At 60.6% G+C, this 13,404-nt stretch overlaps 1 protein-coding gene across 1 annotated transcript; it reads right to left on the bottom strand.

Annotated features, from left to right (window-relative positions):
* Nucleotides 1-8,611: 8,611 nt before the first annotated feature.
* Nucleotides 8,612-13,050, bottom strand: SNCG (synuclein gamma). Its single transcript, XM_017348684.2, has 5 exons — nucleotides 12,770-13,050; nucleotides 12,029-12,070; nucleotides 11,657-11,784; nucleotides 9,106-9,174; nucleotides 8,612-8,869 (listed from the first exon to the last, which is right to left on the bottom strand). The coding sequence occupies exons 1-5, from the start codon at nucleotides 12,888-12,890 to the stop codon at nucleotides 8,849-8,851; spliced, it is 381 nt and encodes a 126-aa protein (XP_017204173.1). The 5' UTR covers nucleotides 12,891-13,050; the 3' UTR covers nucleotides 8,612-8,848.
* Between the last annotated feature and the right edge of the window lie 354 nt (nucleotides 13,051-13,404).

Genomic DNA, 13,404 nt, shown 5'->3' with positions numbered 1-13,404 from the left:
TCAAAGCTGAGAGCCAAGTGGGAGAGGTCTCTGCACAGAAAGGGAACAGACACACGAGGCTCATCCTCCCGGCTGACTCTGGGTGATGAGGAAGAGGAGGGAGGAAGGCGCCAGAGGGGACACCCTCCACCTGCAGACTTCAGCCCTCAGGTGGGGGCCCCAGAATGTCATGTCAGGGGCTCTCCCTCTGGCCTGATAGGGACCCGGCAGTTGCAGACTTAGGAATGACTTGTGGGAATTGCTAATGAAAGACTTGATCTTTGGAGACTTGACTGTGATCCAACAGATGGAACAGCCACAGCTCTTTCCTCCTCTGTCAGCCTGGGCTCAACTCACTTCACACACCTGGGTAGAGACAAGCCTGGGCACATACAGGCTCCCATGAATCCCCTGGAACCATGCTTCTGTAGGCCAGACACGGGCCGAGAGCCAAGTCTCACTTGGCCCTGCCCTCCAGGGCTCAGTGGATTACAGGACCAGAGGCACAGGCACCAGACCATGGGAGACCCAGAGCCCCAGGCAGGCGGCAGTGTGGAAGGGGCCGCACTGATGAGTCAGTGCCACGGTAAACATGACTGGGAGGCCACCTGGTCTTGCAGTAGAGAACGGAAGAGAATCAACAGCAGAGAATAAAATACATACATGATTTGTAAAAAACAGAATGAACTTTCATGCACCTATTACTCAACTATAAAAGTGATCCGCTCAGATCCCAGACATCTCAGTGGAGAATAGAAGAGAATAATCAGTAGAGAGTAAAATACAGTGTATGGGGCTTGCGCTGTGGCATAGCAGGTAAAGCCACCACCTGCAGTGCCAGCATCCCATATGGGTGACAGATCAAGACCCGGCTGCTCCACTTCTGATCCAGCTCTCTTCTGTGGCCTGGGAAAGCAGTAGAAGATGGCCCAAAGCCTTGGGCCCCTGCAACCGTGTGGGAGACCCAGAAGAAGCTCCTGGCTCCTGGCTTTGGATTGGCACAGCTCCAGCCAACTGGGGAGTGAACCAGCGGAGAGAGGATATCTCTCTCTCTCTCTCTCTCTGCCTCTCCTTCTCTCTGTATGTAACTGACTTTCAAATAAATAAATAATCTTTAAAAAATTAAAATAAAATACAGTGGTTCATGCATTCGCCTACCTAAGGTTGCCAGAGCACTGCGCTAGGCCCTGGAAGACACTACTAAGTGTCCAAGGGCAAACATCACAACAGATTTAATTTTAGAGATGTCAATTGGCCATATCTGTAGTTCTAGAATCAGGCAGCACTTCATCCCATAAAATAACATTCAGTGTTCTGATGGACTGAGCAGCGATTAGGGGTGTTGTTGTTGTTGTTGTTGTTTTTTTTAAGATTTTATTTATTTATTTATTTATTTGAAAATCAGAGTTACAGAGAAGGAAAAGCAGAGGCAGAGGCAGAGAGAGAGAGAGAGAGAGAGAGAGAGAAAGAGAATCTTCCACTTGCTGGTTCACTCCCCAGATGGCTGTAACGGCCAGGACTGGGCCAGGCCGAAGCCAGGATCCAGGAGCTTCATCCAGGTCACAAATAAGGGTGCAGGGGCCTAAGGACTTGGGCCATCTTCCACTGCTTTCCCAGGCTCGTTAGTAGGGAGCGGGATCAGAAGCGGAGCACCCGGGACTTGAACCAGTGTCCATACAGGATGCTGGCATTGCAGGTAGTAGCTTTACAGGTTACGCCACAGCACCGGCCCCAGAGATTAGTTTTATAGACAGAAAGGAGCTGAAGCAAAAGAAACAAAAAGGCCTTGGTTGGGGACAGGCATTATGTAGCAGGAGGTTAGGCTGCCACTGGGATGCCTGCATTCCAGAACAGAGTGACAGTTCAAGTCCAGCGCTGGGCTTCTGATCCAGCTTCCTGCAAGTGTGCCTGGCAAGCAGCAGCGGACAGCTCCAGCGCTCAGTCCCCACCGCCCTTGTGGGAGACCCGACTGGAGTTCCTGGCTCCTGGCTTTGGGCATCTGGGGAGTGAATGAGCTGCTGGGAGATATCTCTCTCCCTCTTTCTTCCTGTTACTCTGCCTTTCAAAGAAAGAAAAAAATCTTTTTAAAAAAAGGCCAGTGATGTTATTTCAGACTGACATCCCTTGCAAAGTGGGGACAGACGGGGGGAGATAAGAGAAAAATGGGTAACATCAGGTTGCTTCAGCTTATCTTTCTGGTAACGCTCAAAGCAGCAAGAACGTGCGACAAAAACTTGGCTGTGCTCTCTTCTGATTTCTCTGAGCCTCAGATGACAACTTGGCTTTGGTTTTGAGTTTCTAGACTGGGGTGGAGGGGTGCTAAGGGCAGGAGCTTTAACCAAAACAATGATGTCCTGTAGTTACTGAACACAACATCCTGTAACACAAGTTACTTAAAACGTATGAATCATTCGTTTCTGGCATTTCCAACTTGTATGTTTGGAGCTCAGTTGATCACGCGTAACAGAAACCATGGCAAGCGAAAACACAGGTTAAGGGCAGGCTGCTGTGCAGTGAGGATGCATGGCTGGTGGCCCGGCCGTGTGTAGGTGGGAAGGCCTCCAGGGCAGGACCATGGCAGCCTGGTTCCACTGCAAAGCATCTGAGCTTCCCTTTGCAACCCAAAACCTAATCCATGGCTGCTCCACAGGGAACACGTACCCTTTCCCACAGAGGCTAACGTAGGGCCCGCATCAGGCGGCCCAGGAAGCTGGGCTTCGCCCTCATCAGCAAGTTGGTTCCCTTGGGCTTGTTCCTTCCATTGTTGCACGCAGCCGCCGCGGGTTCTGGGGAGCATTTCCAGGCACAAAGTCAGTCCACTGACCACGAGGGACCACTTCTTCCTCTGCTTTCTTGTTTGAAAAACACCAACAATGAGCGGCTGGGGCTGGCCTGACAGTTAAGACAAGGGCAGCAATGGCCACAGCCCACATTGGAGAACCCGGGCTCCAAGTCCAGGCTCCACTTTTTGTTCCCTGGGAGGCAGCAGGGGGTGCCAAGTGGCTGGGTTTCTGTCGCCCACGTGGAAGACCTGGATTGAGTTCCCAAGAGCCCAGCTCTGGCTTCTGTGGGCATGTGGGGAGTGACCAGCACACAGGAGCCCTCACTCGCTCTCCCCCTCTGCAAGTGCCCTGGCCCTTCTCTCCTAGGCCAGAGCTAGGTCACACAGTCATGCATAAGGCACCCCCTCACCAGAGCAGGCCAACAGGCAGGGCGAGGACAGGGATTTTTGCGAGTCATGCAGGACGAGGATGCAACCCCCCCCCCCAAGACGACACGTCCACTGGCCCTAACCACCAGGCCATCTGGCTGGGCCGTTCCAGGCGCTGGAAGCAGCCCCAGACGTCTCCTCCCTTCCTTTGGCGCACCCGGGACAGCCTTGGCTGATTCTGCAGATTGGGGGAGGGAAGTGTCTTGAGGAAGGAGCGGAGCACGCATTCGCGGGCGGCCCTGTGTTGGCCGAGGTCTGGGACCAGAGGACAGCCAGGCCCGCGCAGGGGCGCACCCGCCATGAGACCAGGGCTGCGAGCCGCGCGGTGGGCCGGAGTGGGCTTGCAGAGGGAGAAGGCGCGGTCCGTGCGTCTGCGCTACCACGGGCGGCCTCCGCGCGCGTCCCGGGCAACGGAGCTAGCAAGGGCTCAGAGCAGTGGAAACTGCAGAGGGGCGCCGGGCGCTGCCGGGACCCCGGGCTGGGCCGTGAGCCACCCGTCAGCGGACCCTGCCAGGGCGCGGCCGCCTGCGTGGACAGTGCCGGGAACGGGGGTGCAGAGTGGGACTTCGGCTTGCGGGAAGCCTGGTTCAGCGGGAACCCGGCGGCCACAAAGACCAGCTGGGTCCAGGGCGGGACGTGCCTGGTTTGTCCCGAATGCAGGGTTACTTAAGGGCGGGGTCTCGTGCCCGAGCGCGCGCACGCGCACGCACTGCCCGGTGCCCGCGCTCCGCACGCTCCGCGGCCACGTGCAGGGCCCCGTACGCCGGAGGCCCCTCCCAGAGGGCGTGGCCGGGCGGGGCTCCTCCGGGCGGCCGCACCCAAGCCCATGAGTCACCCTGGGTTCCTCTGTGGGACTGCGGGGCAGATTCAGTTCTCAGTTCTCTGCGGTCCTGGCGAGCGCCTGCCCCCAGCCTCCTGGCGTTGCTCCTGGTTTCTAAGACCACCCTCTGCTCCGGGCCGAAAAATGAGCCTCGCAGATTGGAGACCTACGACCCCACTCCTGGGGCGGGGGAGGCACCTGGCTCCTGGAAATGGGGGCGGGGACGGCGCGCGTTGTGGGTCGCGGTAACCTGCGGGTCGGGGCCTCTGAGTCGCACGTGGGAGTCCCTGGGTGCGGGTGCCAACGCCCCCTCCGGCGTCCCAGCCTCCAGCTGATGCGCACCCTGGGAGGTGTCAGGCGATGCCGGTGCCTGGGAGCGAGCTCCCCTCTCTGTTTCAACAAAGAAATATCTTTAAAGACAATAGCATTTTTTAAAAAGCACGTGGAAAATGAGATTAAGAGTTCAGCGTATTTTGATGCCAAAAAGTGAAACCCACGCAAAGATTTTTATGAGTTTTTAAACACCCCCTTATATGCATGGTTTCAGTGTTTTGAACCAAAATAAACTTTACATTTTGCATTTTCCACAGACTTTTGGAATACTCCCTTGTGTGTGCGGTGACTGTGGCTGCACCCTGGGCGGGGGGGCTTGGCAGTCGAGGAAGAGCACACGAAACTGAACATCTTTAAATGAGGGGCGGATCAGATGGGCAGCTGAGGGCCAGGGCTTGGAAGGCCATGCCCATGCGTCCACGCCATCACTTCGAGAGGCCACATTTTGTCCTCAGTCCAGAAGAACTCTCCCGGTCAGCGCCCCTGTGGGTTTCCTGCGTAGGCTTGGCCCCCTGGCCCGGGGCTGGAGGACCAATACCTTGCAGAGTTAGCTTGGCCCGGGGCTCCCTCCCCAGGGGCCCTGCTCTGAGACACTGCGGGCAATGCATTCCCTCCCAGCCACACCAGGCCTTTCAGCAGCTGCTCCGGCCACACAGATGCTGCCTTTATTCCCTGTTAAGGCACCACTGACCACAGGAGCGCCCCCCCCCCCGCTCCTTCCGGGGCTCCCTGTAGGGGCCTCCATCCGGCCTTACATCCGCCCACCCAAGGGGTGGATGCCACTGACCTCAAGCCCCAAGCCCAAGGCCACCCAGCCTGCAAGGGGTACAAGCCCTTCCTGTGCCTCTAGGTGTCCTTGCTTGTGTATATCTCTGGGCCTCGGCCCTTCCTGTCTCCAGGGTGGCTGAGAAGATACCCAGCAGGGCACAGTCAGTCTGGAGCTGACATCTGGCTGTGGCTGTCGCTGGCCATGACCTAAGCAGACCCCTGTCGGCTGAACAGCGTCTCTGGAAGTCTGGCCCTGATGCCTGACTTCCCACGCTCGGCGCCTTTAGCTTTGGAGCCTGTCTGCGCGCAAGGCGGACTCCACACCTGTTCCCTCCTGTAGGCTGCCCAGGAAGACCACACAAGCGGTGATGCGAATGCTCTCTGGACAGACAGCTGAGGGCGTTAGGAGATGACGTGCTGCAGACCCCAAGGCCAGGCAGGGTCTGGGTGCCCCCTGGGCTTACCGCCTTCCTGGGCGGCACCTGCCACCTGCCGTTCCACGTGCCCTGTGCCCTTGCTGGCTGTGAGGTCATGGCAGCTGCCGAGACCTGGGAGCCTGCTCACTGAGGTGTCCAGTGACCAGTGTCCAGCACCAGCTCTGCTTTCAAGGCCCACCTGGCAGTGGGGGGAGGAGGGTCAGCAAGAGGGAGGGAGCAGGGGCGGTTCTGGACCCACAGGGTAGGAGGAATGACCACATCCTGGCCTCTTTTGGGCTGCAGTGGGATGTGACAGCCTGAAACAGGGTCCAGAGAGAGGTTAGGGGCAAGAGAGGCACACACATGCCTCCCCTCACCCCTCGGTCTCACCCCAGCAGAGGGGTTCCCCAAACCGATGGTGCCTTTGTATCATATTTACAAACACCTTGTGATATGCATGTTTTTATTAATAGCATCAGTGTACAGAGAGAGGGCAGGATTCCATTCTGTGGTGGACTCTAAACCCTAGGGCCCAGGGAAGCCCCAAGCTTCCGGTGCCACACACCTGGGCAGGTACCACAGACCAGCTGCCTGCCCAGTGGCTGCCAGGATCCCGGATGCAGACAGAGTGGGGGTCGGGGGGGCAGGAGAGACCCATAGAAGAAGAGGAGAGACCCTGCTGTGTGGACTTACAGAACAGGCCCTGAACAGAGGGGCTTGGGGAGGGGAAAGGGGTGGAGCTTGTCAGTGGGAACCAAAGCCCCTCCCACTGTGCAGGAATGAGCCATGTCTATTTTAGTTTTCTCTGGGCAAGGGTTTGCAGGGGGCTTAAGGATGACTGGGGTGGGGGGTAGGAGGGTGTCGGGGACCTGAGTCTGAGCCAGGGGTCCTGGGGACACCTCCCCTGTATTCGGTGCACACGCGCTCTGTCTCCACATCCCAGCCCATCCAGGGCAGCCCCTTGCACCTCTGGGGGAGTCTCCCCTACTCTAGATTCCTGGGGAAGCTGCCCTCCGCAGGCCCACTCTGCTGATCTGTGCCCTGCTTCTAGCTGTCAAGACTCACTGCTGCCATGAAGCCTGGGTGTGCATTCATGGGGATCAGGGCGATCCCGGGTGAGGGCAGATTAGGTCGGGGGAGGGAGGGAGCACAGCTGCAAACTGTCATGGCCCTGCCCAGCTCACAGCCTGTGCTAGCCTGGCACTGCCCTGGGTGCCACAGCCCGGCCGGGATCAGCCTGACCGCTCTGCCCCGGGCACGCTGGTGCAGCCCTGTGTGCGCTCAGTCCTCACAGTAGCAGAGAGCTTTTAGCCAGGGAGGCCTCGGACGCTGCTCTGGTGAGCTCAGCCCAGGTGCCAGCGCCAGTGGGCAGTGAGCAGGACAGGAAGGGGATAGCAGACATGGTTCCCGGAAGCCCTGGCGTCGGACCGCTTGGGTTCAGACACCCCTAGAGAACTCGGGGCCTCAGTGTCCTCACCTTGATGTAGGTAGCACCAACAGAATCTTCCAGATGTGTTTTTGGAAGGCGTACATGGGCTGAAGGATGCTTGGCACACAGCACAGGCCTTCCCAGCAGAGACCTGAGGAACCAGCCTGACCCATCCCGGCCGTGAGAAGAGCCTCACCCTGCAAGGAGTGGGCTGCCCCGACCACTGGTGTTTGAGGCCATGAGTAGGTGTTGGGGTTTGGGAGAAGACGGGGAACAGCAGTCCCTCCCCCAGGGCCAAAGGGCGCTGGGAGCCTTGTGCAAGTTGTGCCTGTGAGTTGGGTCTGGGTGTCCCCCCACCCTCTGCCAGCCCGCCCCAGTCACCCGAGCCGGCCTGGCTCCTCCTTGATTTCTCTTAGTGCCTCGAGAGAGCAGGTGCACCCAGATGCCCCATGGCCTCCTTTTGGGGCAAGCACATACCTGCTCTGTGCATATACCTGGGCGGGGGAGTAGGCTGGCCCCTGACTGCCTTGAGCCTCCTCCAGGCCTTTCGCTGCTGTACAAGGTGGAGCTTAGGGGTGGCAAGGGGGGCCCCTGCCCCTTTCCACCTCCTCAGTCAGCAGATGCATGTGACCCGCTGACCAGGACACAGCCCAGCTCAGCTGTGCTTGATTGGGCTCTCAGCACCCGCGGGCTCCCCTCGCACATGCTCCTCACTGCAGAGACTGGGTGGGGGAGTGGCGTAGCCAGCGCAGTGCAAGCTCTGGCTCCCACGCCCAGACCGCAGGCCTGGAGTGAGTCATGGGTTTTAAGGTCCCCAGGGAGCCCCGGTGCCTGGTCAGCCAACGCCGAACAGGACTCCAGGGCCCGATGCAAACAGCCATCCGCGTCCCACGCTGACCAGCCTGGTCCTTGGGGATGGGGGTCTGCCGGAAGCCCCTGGAACCTAGGCAGCGCTGGTGGCTGGAACGGAACCTGGGATAAACCCAGTCCCCACGCATCTCAGCTAGTGGAGTTATTGGGTCACTCTGTTCCCAGGCTCCATCTCGGGGAAACAGGGCATCTTGCTAAGTCCTGCGCGGTAGGTTTGCTCCGAGGATCCAGTCAGGCCGAGTGTTCAGAGCAGTGCTCGGTTGGAGCCTGTGCACCTGCCCGTTTCACCAGTTGTTTCTCAAGGGGCGGCTCCCCCTCTGGCTGTTAATGACAACTGACAAGTTTCTGGGTGCGGGCAGGGAAAGCCCAGCCTAAGCCTGGTGGGGAGTCCGAGTGGGGTGGGGCCAGCAGGAAGTGCCCTGGGGTCCCCTCACGTCTCCACTGGGATGGACAATCTCCACCCTCACTATGGATTTAGCCTTGACTGTAAGTCACTGCTTAGTCTAGGGAGGCTGTCCTTGTTTCCCCAAGGACACTGCGGTTAGGGACATGCGTGTGGGTGGGTAGGCCTAGGAGTCCATCTCACCGTCTGCGGACTGTGGGTCCCTCAGAGAGGCAGAGCTGACAGACAGGGTGCTCCCCAGGGGCCAGACACCCAGGGCCATCCAGGTCTGTGCTCCTGTGAACTTCACACACTGCCCATTGCCTGGGTTAACCCAAGGCAAGGCCACACCCCCACATGGGAGGCGTGGTTGGGAGGTGACAGATGGGAGGCGTAGCCGGTGGGGGGTACTCAAATTTTATTTGGAATCATTAAAAAAAAAAACTCACAGCAGCATTTGTGGGGTCAGAAGTCCCAGAGCCCGGAGGGGCCGAGGGCAGGAGGTGAGGGTGGTGGCAGCAGCAGGTGCAGGGAGCGCTGGCAGCCTCCAGGGCATGCTCCGGGGGCTGGGTACTCCTCGTCCCAGCAGGGGATGGGGTCCCTGGGTGTTCCTGGGGGCCTCCGGCCGGCTTGCAGCTCTCTACTTTCCCCCACTCTTGGCCTGGGAGAGAGTGACCCTCACACGCACACCGCCCCAGGCCCACAACCCTCAGTGGCTGCCCTACAGGGGCTGGGGGAGGAGTGATCTGTGCCCCTGGCACACAGGCCCCAGGTTGGCCCTGCCCATAGTCCCTGTGTGGGCTGCAGATGGTCAGGAGACCCCTACAGGCCCAGGACCCCAGAGGAAGCAGCAGAGCTGTGCCGAGTGGGAGTGTACCCTGGGAGCCCAGCTCCTACCTCCTCAGCCGCTTCCTCTTCTTTGGCTGCCTCACCCTCCTGTGGGGGAGCGGATGGCTTCAAGTCCTCCTGCGGGGGAGCAGCAGGGGGCGCAAGGTAGTGAGGAGACCCAGGCACAATGGTGAGCGGAAGCCCCTCGATGCCACCCTTGCTGGAGTTGGAGGGGGGGACCCAGCTGGGACTGAGGCTACCACGGCCTTCCGAGGGTACCCGGCACCCTGGGACCCAGCTTTTCCCCTCAAGCGGATCCCAGGTCCCTGAGTACACCCCTTGGTCGGGCTTCCTTGGGGAGCTGGAGTGGGGGTGAGCAAGGGCCCCTGAATTCCCAGCCCTGGTGTCATCCTGATGTCCCCGTGTCACATGAGCACACCCCTCCACCCCGAGGTGGGAGGAAGACTGAGTCACCACTGCTCATGGGGACCCTGAGGCCAGGGAAGCTGGATGTCCTTATCAAGGTCTTGGTTCCAAAATGCAGGGCCTATCAGCCTCAGGTCTGGGTTGCTCCAGGCCCATTCACTCCAGTCTCCAGCAGCAGGAATCCCTCTCTCTGCCTCTTAGGTGGGCTCCAGGCTCAGGCTAGTCAGGGCCAGCACAGGTGACATCATCCCTCCCCACTTCCTGTCCCCTGGATCCCCGACATTCCAGGCCAGCCTGATACTGGCCCATCGTTGGGGCTGGGTTCACAGGTTGTCATGGTGACCGGCAAGGACCTTGGTCCAGCACTTACATCAGAAGGTCCCTGCCACCTTCGTGCTACCATGGGACCTGCGTCGGCCAGAGTGGGCCAGGCGCTCCTGGCCAGGGGCAGGGGGTTGCAAGCCTCGTCCTGCTGCCCCGAGGCCTGTACATCAGAGGTCAGGCAGGCAGCGCTGCATTCTCCTGCGCTTCACTCAGGGGACAAGTCGGGCAGCTTTCTGGATGTCACCAGGAAATGAGTCTCCATTGGGGTGACTCCGAGGGCTCCTCCAGGATCAGCTAGGGGTGCCCGGGCAGCCTGGCCCCGACCCCAGGGGGTTCTGCCAGGGCCCCTGCTGCTGCTGGTACAATCACCTCATTTGCTGGGGGCTTCCCTAAGCTGGGCAGAGCCCCTTCAAGGGGGTCACGGCCCTGTCTCGTTACGCAGCCCCCCCCCATACTTCGCAGATGACCAAATGAGACCCAAGCGGGTTCCATTGTTTCCCAAGGTCCCAGAGCTAGGAAGGGGAAGAGCTGGGGACCAAGGGCCAGAGACACTCTGTGCTAGCCCTGGAAGAAGAGGCCTGGGCCCCACCCCGGAGCCAGGGGCAGGGCAGCCCCCCACCACTGTCTGGGCAGGGACTCCTGGTGCTGCCATGCTGGGGGCCTGTAGCAGGTGTCGGGGCTGGAGCCCCCCACATCTCCCCCAGGCTGGAGTCGCTCACATACCCCCAAGAGCATGGGCGCAGGAGCCTGGCCCCCCGTGGGATCTTGAAGCCCCCATGGACTCACCAGGGGACCTCCAGCAAATTTCTTAATCTCTCCGGACCCTGGTTTCCACAGCCCAGCCCACAGGATTTCAGTGCGAATTAAGTGTTGTTTTTTTTTTTTTTTTTTTTTTTTTTTTTTTTTTTTTTTTTGAGAGGTAGAGTGGATAGTGGGAGAGAGAGACAGAGAGAAAGGTCTTCCTTTTGCCATTGGTTCGCCCTCCAATGGCCGCCGCGGCTGGCGCGCTGCCGCCGGCACACCACACTGATCCAATGGCAGGAGCCAGGTGCTTCTCCTGGTCTCCCATGGGGTGCAGGGCCCAAGCACTTGGGCCATCCTCCACTGCACTCCCGGGCCACAGCAGAGAGCTGGCCTGGAAGAGGGGCAACCGGGACAGAATCCGGCGCCCGACCGGGACTAGAACCTGGTGTGCCGGCACCGCTAGGTGGAGGATTAGCCTAGTGAGCCGCGGCGCCGGCCGCTAATTGTTAACGAACGTGAGCCACTGAAAGCAGAGCCGGCTCCGTGGACACAGGCATCCACACACATGTACAAACGCATATGCACATGCGTGCATGACCACACGTGCACACCCATATACACCCACGCTCACAACACAGAGGCACATACATCACGATCATGCACACAAAGGCAGATCAGGGCGGGGTCAGAACACCAACTGCTTCTCCACCACCAGGGGGCGCTGCATCCCTGGGAGGAGGCAGCAGCCAGGTCAGGCCAGCCTAGCTGGGCACGGGGTGGGCATTTGGTGACTGGGCAGTTCTGGCATGCTGTGCGCTGTCAGCACACGGGGCCTTGTTTTCATGTCTAAAATGCAGCATTTCCCAAAGGCTGGGAGCCATTTTGTGGGCGTGGTTCTGAGCTTCGCTTTCCTTGTTTATCAAATGGGCCCCAGACCCTCCCTCCACTCTCCGAGGTGTGGTGAGCATTCCAGAAACCCACCAAAGCACAGAGCTCAAGCCCCACCCCAGTGCACAATGGACATCCACTCAGAGGCCAAGCCAGCCCCCGAGCGTCAACTGGAATAGTGATACCTCCCCCACTACCCCCCACCTCTCACCCCCTCACTCCTCCGTGTGGCCCTCACCTTGCGCACCACCCCAGAGGTGACCACAATGTTCTCCGCCTCCTCCACGGTCTTGGTGGCCACGGTGTTGACGCTGGTGACCACAGCCTCGCTCACGGCATTGGCTTGCTCCTTGGTCTTCTCAGCCACTGTGGGAGGACTCTGGCTGGCCTCAATCCCTCTCCTCCCCTCCCCCCACCGCTGGCCTGCACCCCCACCCCAATCCCCATCCCAGGTCAGGCTGCAGCCCCCGGCTCCTGGGACCCCGGGCTGTCCCATGTGAGTCCAGGGCTGCTGCGACACTGATGCAGGATGCAGGAGCCCCGCCCTGGTCTGGCCTCAGGGTTTGCAGGGCTCTGCTCCCCACCTTGGGGGGTGGGACTGGGGGCTCACCTGAGGTCACGCTGTGCACCACGTTCTCCTTGGTCTTGGCTCCTGGGGGGACAGCGGAAGGCTCAGCCCAGGCCACCTCCTGGAGTTAGGGGCGGTTGGGGAGAACCCAGAACAGAGCAGCTGTGCACACTGTGGGCTCGGCTGGGGGAGGAGGGGGTCTGGGCCCAGCAGCCCCCTCAGAGGGGCTGTGCCTGGAGGTAGGGAACAGATGAGAAGGCAACAAGAAAACACGGCAGGACGACCACCAAGACCAGAACTGGGGGTCCAGACCCTGCTTGGGTGTGGCCCGGACCTCGGACACAGCAGCAGGACAGGGCAGGTGACAGCCGAGTCATCAGCCCGGCCTCCCCATGCTCTGGGGGATGGGGTGGGGCAGGACAGACACTGAGCCTAGGTCTCACCTCCCCAGCCCACCTGTCCCTCTGGGCCAGTGGGGACCTGTGGCCTGGCTTGGGCCACAGCAGCCCTGGTACGGAGAGGGCAGGAGCTGCCCACGGCTGCAGGGTCTTCGGGCTCAGGGGAACCTGGCTGTGCCTGGCTTGTGTGTGAGGTCCGTGGTCTGTGCTCACGGACCTCAGCGGTCCTGAGGAAGCCAGAAGCAAACAGTGGTGGGTGTGCAGCAGGTGCCTAGGGATGCTCCAAGGCCTGGAAACCCCGCCCAGCAGCCAGGCCCTCGCCCCCTCCCCATATGCCGCCCGCCCCCGCAGCCCCTGCCGGCCACGCCCAGATGCGCCCACTCACCCACATACATGACCCCCTCCTTGGTCTTCTCGGCGGCTTCCGTCACCCCCTGCTTGGTCTTCTCCACGGCGCCCACCACGCCCTCCTTGGCGATGGAGAAGCCCTTCTTGAAGACGTCCATGGCGCTGGGCAAGAACAGGAGCCTGGCTCCCCTGTGAGCTGCGAGCTTCGGGCTGGAGCCGGCGTGAGTGCTGCTGCAGCCGCTGTCCGCCCGCCGCCGCTCTTATTGACGTCGATGAAATATTGATGCTGAGGCGGCTGGCAGGAGCCCAGCCAACCCTGGGGCGGGGGTGGGGGCGGGGCGGGGCGGGAGGGGGGCCTCCCTCTGGGAAGCAGCAGGAAGCAGGTTCACCCCCCCTCCGCCCCACCAGGGGGCCCAGCCGGCTCTGCCCTGCCCTCCTGCCCTCTGCCCTCCAAGAGGGGCAGCAGGGGGCTGCACACACCCCTCCTCCCTCAGGGCCCCTCATTCATTCCCGGCCGGCCCTGCATGTCCGCACACAGAGGGAAGGCACCTTGGCCAGGGCACCCTGTGTCGCAGGCAGGGCAGGGGTCACGCACACACCTGTCGGGTAAGAGTGACCAACCTGCCTCACCAGCCTGGGCTGCCCCAGGACGCCCCTCTGCCCCGGCCCCTC

This window comes from Oryctolagus cuniculus, chromosome 15 (assembly GCF_964237555.1).
Source record: "Oryctolagus cuniculus chromosome 15, mOryCun1.1, whole genome shotgun sequence".
Lineage (NCBI taxonomy): Eukaryota > Metazoa > Chordata > Mammalia > Lagomorpha > Leporidae > Oryctolagus > Oryctolagus cuniculus.
The sequence above is the reverse complement of the archived record's forward strand: the minus strand, read 5'-3'. Positions and strand labels throughout refer to the sequence as shown.